This window comes from Pteropus vampyrus, unplaced genomic scaffold, assembly GCF_000151845.1.
Source record: "Pteropus vampyrus isolate Shadow unplaced genomic scaffold, Pvam_2.0 Scaffold140, whole genome shotgun sequence".
NCBI classification, from domain to species: domain Eukaryota; kingdom Metazoa; phylum Chordata; class Mammalia; order Chiroptera; family Pteropodidae; genus Pteropus; species Pteropus vampyrus.
The window spans coordinates 4500451-4512377 of record NW_011888921.1 but is presented as its reverse complement, the minus strand read 5'-3'; the positions used below and the strand labels follow the sequence as shown (position 1 = coordinate 4512377).

Genomic DNA, 11927 nt, shown 5'->3' with positions numbered 1-11927 from the left:
TCCTTCCTTCCTTCCTTCCCTCAAAAATCAACAGATATTTATAGATTACACTGTGTAGGGTGTTACACTTAAAGTAGATTGATTGATAGTCTGACATAAACCTTTGGTAAACTATTGTATGAATGCACTATTTGTCTTAGATTTTAAATAATATGCTCCCAATATCCAGAGCTGAATTCCTTGATACTAAATTTGAAATCTGACCCATCATTATACACTCACACTCTGCCCCTTCAGAGCTCTCTTGCCTGGAATGATAACCTCTTATAGTAATCCTAACTTGTTCACTGAAATTCTGAATCAGCTGTGAATCCTTTGGCTTTCAACTAACATGAAATCGTCTGATGTTGGTATTGCCCATAGGACTCAAAATAAGTTCTATTTTTGCTGGGATAGTCTATGAATTAATCCTTGTTCTTTCTGGCTTTCTTCACTTATGCTATGCTATATTTAGGCATCTTCCCATACTTGAAATCCTCCTCAGATATCAGATACAAATTACCTCTCAGTTGTGTCCTGAGCAGTGTGCGATGTAGGGTGGTGTTCCAAGTTAATTCACTCTGCAGCGAAGAAGGAAAATCAAATGGAAAAGTCAATTATAAGGTGTTTTTTTTTTTTTATCTCTGTGCTCTTAAAATCCTATTGAAATAAACATCCTCTCTGACTTCTACATGAGCAAATTAAATTTACTTAATTCAACTGAAAAAATTTCTAAGTACTTCCAATTTGTTGCCTAAATTTGAGCTGATAATTGCTTTGATTCTATCATATTTACATACAGTGTAGATCTGGCCCACACAACCTATTAGTAAGGTGGGTAGAAGCCCATATTGTGAGATTCCAGATTTTCTCACTCCAGACCCTAACACAGATCCTTTGGTGACAAAATAAGGACAGGTTTATTTTAACTGCATAGTAAAAGATAAACACAAATCCCAAATTCTGCTCATTTACTTTTGAGGAGGGAAGTGGATTCATTGCACACTGATATCTGAATGACTATATTTGAAATTCAAAAAAGGAGGAAGAGGGACAGGTTTCTTTGTTTACAGAGAGGAGTGGCAGATCCAAAATTAGAGCCCAGTGCTTTCCTGTTATTTTTTCTTCTTATTTTGCTGGTTTGCCAGGGATAGCTCTGCTTGAGCACTTTTCAGATGGCTGCCTATTGTTATTTTGTCTCCATTTTTTCAGATTCTATCTTAAAGAGAGGTGGAGCAGGAGGTTGATTTTTTTTTTTTGAATATTTTAAGGAAAATATTCAATTCATTTTAAGAAATAATCAGATAATTTATGGCTGGAATTTCACAATTGGGAATTCACATTAAAAAATAATTTGTGTCTAAATTTAAAATTCACTCAGCTCTGGGAGACGTAGCACATTATTTTATTTACAAATTTTAAATCCTTTAGGTCCAATAATCTTATCCTATTATTTCCAAAGATATAGGTAGCTGAGTCCTACTCTATATCTAACACTTAATTTGCTCAGTGTAATTACACAGAAAATATTAGTAATTTGAAGGAATGCGTGGGAAGATGAAGATAAGAGGAAAGACAAGTCTAGTGCTACAAGGCAGCACTTGTCTGCCCCTAGTATCTTGGGGGTCACCTGAAGTGGGGAGAAATAGTCAGTGTGTTTAAAAGTTACACTTCACATATGCTAGTATTTCCCGCTTGAATTCTTTTGTCTTTTCCTCTTTCTCTTTTCACCACCTCCATTACTGGCAGATAGAATTGATAGGGAGGTAAAAAAAAAACAAAAAAAACAACGAACTCTCTTTAGCAGATGCGATTAGACTTTTAGAAGAGGTGGGCGATTCTAGGTCTCCAGGAACACTCCAGCTACTCTGATGTGTCTCCCCCATGCCTCTCCAGAATAGAAACCTCTCAGCTGCTTGTTTCAGCTTCTCTTAAACCTCAAATTTATAATTAATGCAAAAATTGTAGCAAGAATGCAAGAAACCAACAAAACCAATTTTCAACAATACTTTGGAAGCATGGAGAGATATTATTGAGTAGATACTAAGAGTAGCTGATGACAAAGTCCTCGATGGAAAAAAAATTCTTAAAGTCCTGTTGTAATTGGTACTTAGAGTCCAGAGCTTAGCTCCAACACAAGGAAATACTGACGAGAGGGTGTGGTTGAGAAGAGTGGCCCCAGAGAGCCAGGAGTAGAAGGCCAATGAAGAAGGACAGACATAACCTAGAAGTCTCCCTGGGGCAGGTGGTTAAGACCATTACATCATTACATAAACTATGGAGGACATTATCCAGCTCCTGACACTTCCTGGCACAGAAGATGGCTTTTCGCTCTGGTCTTTCCATGGGGTGAGGAGTCATTCACAGTCAGGTGCTCTTTTTGCACGTAAAAACCAATACTTTTAGAGCCCAATTATGAAAAAGTAATCAATTTTTTCCCCTTAGGCTTGAAGTCTCAATGATGGCAGGAAAATAAAGTGTCTCTGATGAAGAAGTTTTGAATAACTTACATGGTTAGGTCTTTCTCGCTAACTCACCACAGTGGAAAAACATTCAGATTTTTATAAGCAGTATCTGCAAAACTTCTCATCTGATCTAGATGAAATCACATGGCATCTGTTCCTTTAGTTGCCTTTGTGATTCTAAATACTTGGCTAAAGTATCAGTGAGGCAAGCAATTTCCAGATATAATCTGACAGAAAGACAATTAGTAAATTGGCCAACTGGTGGCTCAGGAGACAGATGGGCCCATTTTCTGAATCCCCTGAAGTCGCCACCAAATGCCAAACTTTAATTGACTAGTAGAGTTAAAATTTGTGAGAATTATAGGTCATTCTCTTCGATAAGGTGTGTTCAGAACTTTTGGATTAAAGCAAGGGCCTTGACCTTTAGGTGGATGTCTAGGGCTTTGAAAGGTGGAAGACTGGGTAGCAGTTTCCTGTGGACCTGTAAAGAGATGGATACTTTATTTAGGAAATCACAGGGTCTCATCGCTTACTTCTAAATTATTTTCCTTCATCCATAAGAGTTGGGGAATATAAACACCAAGTTTATAAATTGTGATGATCAAAGGAGTCAATCAACAGAAAAGATATTTTTATATGACTAATCAATTTTGCTCATCCCAGATCGATAAAGCTGTAATGCTTCAGCCCACTTGTGGTATTGTAGTCTCGGGTCCATGAAATTACACCAATTAACATCCCCACCATCAGTGGCATAGGATTCTTATTGTTGCATACTCTCAACAACACTTAGTAGTTTGCCAATATATGAATACATATATAGTTTTTCCCAATATATGAATACATATATAGTTTTTGCCCTGTCCTTCTTTCTCTGTCTCTATCTGATCTTGAGTAGTCAAGCCTCATGATTCTCCCAGTGATCCCTGTGGAGGCGAGACCTGAGTGGGCCTCCCAAGAAGTGTGCTATAACACTGGGGGAGCTGGATGTCCACCTTGGGCTCTATTTTTCCCACTGGAGAAACTGTAGGCCTAGGGGGACCCTCCTGGGGTGCACTGTGTTGGCCTGGTGGAGAAGTGATCCGAGGGTAGTAGCTCCTCTTACCCTTCTTATGTGGTCTTTCTCAGTCTCTGAGTTCCTGGGGGTGCTTCAGCCTCACCCTCAGGTTCTGGGGTTTTCACAATGGTGTCTTGTCTATGGAGGGTTGCTAGTTGGTCTTCTTGTGAGTAGGAATGAAGTTGGGAACAGCCTATGTTGCCATCTTGATGACATCACATCTGTTTTCATTTTTATTTCGATTGTTTACTTTGGATTTAATTTGCTCTTCTTTTCCTTGTTTTTTTTAAGATCGAAGTTCAGATAATTTTTGTTTTCTAGTACAAATATTTAATGCTATATATTTCTTTGTAAGCACTGCTTTAGCTTCTCTTCACATATTTTTATATGCTACATTTCAATTTCCTTTGATTGAAAACATTTCTTAATTTCTCTGGTAATTTCTTCTGTGACCCATTTGTTATTTATAATTGGTGGTTCAATTTGCATATATTTGGGAGATTTTCTGGATATCTTTCTGTTGTTGATGTTTAGTTTATTTCTAGAATAAACTATAATTTCTAATTATAGTCAGAAAACATAATTTATATGACTTCATTTTTTTTCATATTTGTTGAGTTTGATTTTCCCCTACAATAAAACATCTTGATGAGTGTTCCATATGTGCTTGAAAAGAAAGTATATTATGCTGTTTCAGGGAAAGTATTTTTTAAATGTTAGCCAGGTCAATTTATTTTATAGTGTTCTTCAGGTACTTTCTACATTTATTTCCTATAGTCAAGTTACAGATTGTTTTTCTACTTTCCTCTTGATTATTGAGAGAAGAGTGTTGCAATCTCCAACTACAATTATGAATTTGTCTCTTTATATTTCAGCTGTCAATTTTTGCCTTTTTTTTTGAAGTTTTGTTATTATGCACATACATTAAAAAATATAATACCAAGTGTGGGCAATGTTGCAGAATAACTGAATCCCTCATACATTTCTAGTGGGGATGTAAAATCGTACAGCTATTCTGGAAAACAGCTTGGCAATTTGTTTTTATTAAGTTAAACTGACACTTACCATATGCCACAGCAATCCCTCTCCTGAGTATTTACACTTAAGAACTGAAAACATATATCCACACAAAACCGCTAGGTGAATATTTACAGCAGTTTTATTTGCAATAGACAGAAACTGGAAACAACTCAAATGTTCTTAACCTGGTAATAGATAAATAAACCATGGAAGAGCCATACAGTGGAATCCTAGTCAGCAATGAAAAGAAACAATCCTTTCTTTCATTTTTGATATTTATCTGGGTAGCTCTATGAATCTCTAAGATTCTTTCTGCTTCCAGTATGTGAAGCAATCAGGAAATTCTCTTAAAGTCAACTTACCAGAATGCCTTGCTGTAGTAAACAAATTCTCTATCATCCTCTGACTCTGGTCAGCTACCTGAAATATTGGAGATATTTTCTATAGGTGTTTCTCACAGCTGCTTTTACCTTATTGCTGTTCAAGCTATAGATGAGGGGATTCACTAAGGGAGTGAGCACACAGTACTGTAGAGAACTGATGAGCTTCAACAGTGAACCTCAGTTTGGTGTGAAATAGCTGAGGAGACCCAAATCATAAGACAGGAGCACTGCACCGAGGTGGAAGGAGCACGTGGAGAAGGTCTTGCTTATACCTGAGAATGAGCTGGTCCTAGAGATGGTGGAGACAATGAGAGTGTAGGAATTAACAATTAGGACACAGGTTCCAAGCCAATGCTGGAGGCTGGAACAGAGAAGAACAGTAAAATTGGTGGAGACATCAGAGCAGGACAGAGAGAAGAGAGAGGGCAGCTCACGGCTGTAGTGGGGGTTGGGCTGATCCTCACAGCAATCCAGACTTATAGCTAGTAGGATGTTGATGAATGTGTCCTGAAACCCCAGGCCCCATGAGTCCCACGCTAGCCCTTTACAGAGCTTGACATAGTAGTCGATACTTAGTAGCCCAATACCTCATGGATGGATTCCCTAGGAGTTGTGTTGTGCACTACTCCTTTTTTTCCTTATTATTTTCCTGAGTTCACATGAGCTGCATTTCTGAATGTAAACAATTTGATGATAAAATGAATGAAGCAACTGGGAAAACAAAATTTTAATGTGGATATCTTTTGGGCAGAGCGTGTGACCCCTCAGCCTTCACTATGATACTGAAAACGGCTAGTGTGAAGATCAGCCCTTAAGCTAGCATTTGTTTTCAAGGGAAGCTTTGTGTCTAGGAATGAATTGTCCTAAAAAATGCATCTACATGGCATCATAAAAAATATTTTTAGAGTTTTTCCGAGATAACTGTTTTGATAGCAGAAATGTCAAAATGTATTTTATATGATTTATATATAGATCCATATGTGATAACACACAGAAGACTAAGTGGCTGCTATTGCTTAAGAGAGCCAAAGGAAGATTACTTTTTAAATTGTTAACAAAAGAAACATTAATTTTCTTCCTGACAAATTCTAAGTACTGAGAAATAAATTGGAGATTCTCAGTAAAATAAGATACTACTCTCCTTGTTCCTGAAAAATTTATAATCTAGGCAAAGGACTTACCTACATCTCTAACATGCTCTTTTTCATGAGAATAAATCCAGTCCAAATCCGTTGTTTTAATGCCTGATTTTTCTCATGGTATTGACTGAGTGGATTAGTTCAAAAATTTTTCTATAACTGTTTTTCTTTTTTTAAAATGCTAACTTGAGGTGAATTTTACATTACTTGGTGATGGTACTTTGGAGATGGTATACTTTTATAAAGTGTGCTCTGCAAAATGGCTATTCTTCTCTAATGCTTTTGGAAACTTTCGAATAATTGAACTTGTGATAAGATTGGTCTAGTCCATCTGAGACTTTTCAGTGAATAACTGGCTCATAAGAACTTGTGAGGGATGTTTTGGAATATTGATGTAATCAACTTCAAAGATAATCCAGTCTAACTTCCTGTTCAAGTCATTCAAGTAAATATCTTGGATCTAGAGAGAAGAAATGACCTGCCCTAAGCTATATAGTAATTTGTAACAGAGCTAGGACAACATTTTCTTACACATTTTTCTAATTTCATTATACTCATTATATGCAAACATCCAGGTATGATATTTAGCTGCCTCTAAGTATGTATGTATGTATGTATATATGTATATATGTATGTATGTATGTATGTATGTGTTTATATATATATATATTTTTCAGCAGAAAAGAATAGCTTTATTAGAAGTGATAGGACACTTACAGACATGGAAGCAAACCTGAGCAAGAGAAGAGTGGTTCAAAGGGCTCAAAAGCTCGTGGGCATGCCTCCGAGTATTTAGATGTATAAACTTTGATATACTTGGATGTATAAAACTAATTGTCAAGAATTTGTGATGAGTTTTCTTGTTACTAGTGAATATTGCACTGATAGACACTAGAGGAAAGGGGAAATACTAAGTAAATATTTGAAAACATATAAAGAGAGGACATGTATAAGATATATATATATATATGTATATATATATATATAAGATATATATATATGTATATATACATATATATACATATATACACAGATATATATCTTTTCAGTATATATTATCTTTACCACAGAAAATATTATCCTTATTATAATTAAGATACTGAAAAATTTTAATTTAAGTATATAAGTATAGTTGGTATACTCTTAGATACTGAAATTTTTATTGGAGCCAAATAATACAAATTTGAACTTCTGATGTCATCCTTAGATAGTAGATTTTTACAAAACTGTTTGATTCATGGACTTGAATAAATTCACAAAGGGTATACAAAGTCTTGATGGCTTATAAGTATGCCAATGAGAAATTAGTCAGGAGTCATAACAAAATATTGGGGACTATCATTTAATATTATAATAAAATGTGAAACTACTGTATTAAGAGAATTGAAACTGGATTATAGATAATGCAATATTTTGCTTTAATAACACTTCTTTTTAAATTCATTTATTAATAGCTCTGTAATTGATATAAAATTAGAGAATTAAACTATTATTTAGAAACATAAAAATGTATTTTCTGATTCATATGTGTAAAAGTAACTTTTTCCCATATCCTGTGGCCTCCAGGATGTTGTCCTGGGCATCTGCTTATTAAACGGTGTTTTAAATGCCCGAAATGCACTACAAAAATAATTATGACAATGATTACGGAACAGTCCCTGGCCTACAGAGAGTTTGACAGTCTAATGAGGATCATATCAGTGACAGGGCAGTGATGGAGCAATGTGTTATGTACTGAAATGGCAGTATACGAAAGGCAATAGTAATGTAGACAGAAGATACCTCTTATCCAGCATGCTTGAAGATGAGTGGTCAATTGGGCAATTTGAATACATTTTAAGTAGATGAAAAATAGCATGACTCATGTGGGAAAAATCACAAATGTAGTGACTTTAAACTGAGATCAATTAGAGATGAGGCTTAGAGGTAGATTATGTGTGGTTTCATTATGTCATGCTAAATAAAGTAACTTGGAATTTAACTTCTTGAAGCACTGGGCATACAGATTTTAAGCTTTGAAGAACATAAACATATAAGCATTGTTGTATGTAACATTGTATAATTTGCATAGAGGGCACATTTGAGGGGAGTAGAGCCTTGGTCAAGGGGATAAATTAGGAGAATATTTATAGCAATTCTGAAATAATGAAGATCTAAACTAAGACTGTGACAAAAGGGAGAAAAAACTCTTAAGGAGTTAAGTTTTAATCATTTCTGGATGCTTACGGTAAATAAGAGAAAGGACTCAGAGTTTTGTCTAAGTTTTAAACTTGAGAGACCTGATGGATGCGTATTACAAAGATTGTACCTAGCAAAGTGGTAAACTTAAAGTCCCCAAACACTACTGCTACATAAGTTTTACACTTGGTCAATCAAATATGAAATTAAAAAATTCTTAAATAAATTGATAGGGAAAGTAAAAGAAATAAATTGAAAATAAGTAAATTAAAGTAAAAGGGTCAGTCCAGGGAAATAACTGAGCACTAAAGCATCTGATGTCCTGGAGCATCTGTGGATCTACATGGTCTACAGCAGAGGTTGGCAAACTCTGGCCATGGACCAAAGCTGGCTCACTGACTGTTTTTGTAGATAAAACTTCATGGGAACACAGCCAAGCTCATTTATTTATTTATTGTATGTGATTGCTTTTGCAGAAAAATGGCAGGGACTGTATGTCTCTCAAAATCTAAAATATTTACTGTCTGGCCCTTTACAGAAGAAGTTTGCCAACCTCTGGTTGAGAGCTGCACTGCCTAAAATGGTAGCCTCGAGCTACATGTGTTCATTTAAATTAAAAATAATTAAAATTAAATAAAATGAAAAATTTAATTTCTCCTTTGTGTTAGATATATTTTAAACACTCCATAGGAACATGCAGATGGTGGTGACTATACTGCACAGTGCTGATATAGAACACATCTCTAATTGTTATAGTTCTATTGGATGACTCTGGTCTAAAACTTAGATGGTCAAGTAGCACAGGCCACAGAACCTGAGTCTACATAAGGAGAGAAGATGTGTCACCTTCTTCCTTTTCATCTCCTTTTCCACTTTTTGATGCCCCTTTTCCCACCTAGGGATCCAGTGTCCCCAAATGAACCTCTGCAGAACTCCCTTCTCAACACCTCCTCAAATTTTCAGAGGCTGAAGAAATCATCTAAGAACAATTCGACAAGAGAAAATTTTTTGCAAAAATTTCTTCATTAGATCCTCCAACAGTTGCTGCAAATCATTGGTTAACTTACAGAGTTCTGAAAATTTGATTCTGACCATTTTGCCTGTCCTCTTTGTTTTTAGAGAGTAAAGAATTTTAGGAGGTCCTTACTCCACCATTTTTGCAGAATTCCCTCCTCAAATGCTTTTTGTATATTGCTTTTGAATTCATTGACTTTGGTAAATTCACTAAGTAGTTCCAATAATTTATAAATTTCTTTGGATTTTATACACACTCAACAGTATCATCTACAAGTTAAAAACAGTTTTATATTTTTTTCACTTTTATGCTCTTCAATGTTTTTCTTGCCTTATTAAACTAAATCTAAATGCTAGTACAATCTTTCTATCTACCCTTATCTATGACTTTTCTCTCTTGCAGATCCGTGACTCTACATTCTTATCAAATGTATGATTTTTAGTATACTCCCCAAAATCAATAAAAATAATGATAAATTTATAATTTAAAAAATAATTTTACCAAATGGGAAGCCTAAAGCGAATGTTTTAGAATGAGAAAATGAATCAATATGTTCAGGACAAAACTTTCTAGATTATGGTGATTATTTAATAATTTGCTTTGCCTTTGGAAGGAATCAAAGTCAACTATCATTCCTATAATAATTTTATCCCATTCTCTCACGCACTTCTAATTTAGGTTGCAGCATCTGAAACTGTAAGTGATCAGGAATACTCTTTACTACCGTAAACTCACCTAATGTCCTTTTATATGCAGATTTATTCCATTTCTCCACCATACTCTTTTTATTTTAGTACCTGATGTGTTGCAGATACTTTTCCAAAGTTCTTTTCAAAGCCGCCTTCATCTCCTTGTTTTTCAGGCTGTAAATGAGGGGGTTCAGCATAGGAGTAATCACAGTATATTGCACAGAGAAGATCAACTCCATGGGGGAACCTGAGTTTGGCATGAGATGGCGAAGCAAACCTGAACCATAGTAAAGTGTCACCGCAGTGAGGTGGGAAGAACAGGTGGAGAAGGTCTTGCTTCTGCCTGAGGTAGAGCTGATGCTCAGGATGGTGGCGATAATACGGGCGTAGGATAAGAATACCAGAAGGAAAGTTCCCAGTCCATGCAAGATAGTAGAGCAGAGCAAGGCAATGAGGTTTCTGGAGATATCAGAGCAAGACAGAGAGAGGAGAGAGGGCATCTCACAGCTGTAGTGGGAAATGATTTTGGCCTCACAGAAGACCATATTCATAGTTAGGAAGATATTGATGAGTGCGTCCAGAAAGCCCAGTCCCCACGAGCCCCACACAAGCTGCATATACAGTGATTTACTCATAATCTGCCCATAGAGCAATGGGTGGCAGATGGCGGCATAGCGGTCATAGGCCATCACTGAGAGCAGACAGGCTTCAGTTCCTGCAGCAAAAAACACAAAGAAGACCTGAGCCAGGCAGCCCTCTACTGAGATAGTTTTCTTCTGAGATTGAAGATTCTCCAGCATCTTGGGCACAGTGACCGAAGAGAAACAGAGATCAACAAAAGCAAGGTGACTCAGGAAGAAGTACATGGGTGTGTGGAGGTGGGAATCAGCCCTGATCACCAGCATCATAATCAAGTTTCCCATTATGGTCAAGAGGTAAATCCCCAGGAACAAAACAAAGAGCACAGCCTGGACGTGGGAGTTGGCAGACAGTCCGAGGAGGATGAACTCTGTGATCGTGCTGTGGTTCCCCAAGGCCATTTACAAAGGTGTTTCCCTAGAAATAATATAAAAAGGCATGGGAGTCAAAGGTCTATGATCTTTCAAGGAATTTTCTCGTTGCATTGATTCTTGTTTCATATCACTGTTATTCAGGAAATATTTTTGCTCTCTATTATGACCTAAGTTTTGTGACTGCCATTGAAAACAAAAAGATGATTAAGATATGGTCCCTGAGCTTAGTGTTGTCCATTGAAGAACATGGATATGCAGGCAAAATACATAAATATAATTAATCCAATGGATTCTCAAATTGTAAGTTAGTGAGGGTCAATAATGATACTACGTAGAGTGAATTTGATAAAATTTTAAGAAAATGTGTGATTGCTCTTAGAAACATGTTTCTGACAGATATTTAGTTTGCACTAAGAATGTGTTCAAATGCTCAGGATTGAGAAAAATGAAGCCATGTTTGGTAAAATATGGGTAGTTCTGAAAACTGATGCCTAGGGAATAAGTGGGCACCAGAGATCAAGTGCTAAACATGTGGCTCCTGTATCAGACTAGGTTCAAATCCCAGTTCTACCATTAATTAACAATATGACTTTTTATAAGATACATAAGGCCCTTTGCCTTGATTTCCTTATGTATAAAATGCAGGTAATAACAGTACCACTTAGTGTTTTTAGGATTAAATGTGAGATTAAATATAAAGTTCTTCAAAAGCACCTACTCCTAACTATTATTATTGTTATCATTTGAGATTATAAGATAGGCAAAATTCACCTGAATTCTCACATAGGGTGAGACACTATCAAATACCAAAGTTTTTGCTGCTAATGCTGCTGTTGTTATTCATATGTCTCTATGAAGAGATGTGTGAGAAGATCACATTGAAATCACTACTGGTGGCTGCCCTTCTCTGCCCATGCTCCAAGCTGGAAGGTAAACTAGAAGTTTAGGATTATATTGGGGTGGAGCCTGTCTCCACTTTGCTATTACTG

General features: G+C 36.2%; 2 protein-coding genes across 2 annotated transcripts; both read right to left on the bottom strand.

Moving 5' to 3' along the window:
- Positions 1 to 4937: 4937 nt before the first annotated feature.
- On the bottom strand, positions 4938 to 10014 carry LOC105297581 (olfactory receptor 8S1-like). The gene is given in 2 exon segments (XM_011368344.1): positions 4938 to 5491; positions 9972 to 10014. Coding segments are annotated over 2 exon segments (597 nt in total).
- A 12-nt stretch (positions 10015 to 10026) lies between these two features.
- LOC105297580 (olfactory receptor 8S1-like) lies at positions 10027 to 10965 on the bottom strand. Its single transcript, XM_011368343.1, has one exon. The coding sequence runs from the start codon at positions 10963 to 10965 to the stop codon at positions 10027 to 10029; it is 939 nt and encodes a 312-aa protein (XP_011366645.1).
- Between the last annotated feature and the right edge of the window lie 962 nt (positions 10966 to 11927).

Bases quoted from the DNA above. Each gene is read 5' to 3' on its own strand.
- LOC105297580 (XM_011368343.1), bottom strand. From the start codon at position 10,965: ATGGCCTTGGGGAACCACAGCACGATCACAGAGTTCATCCTCCTCGGA.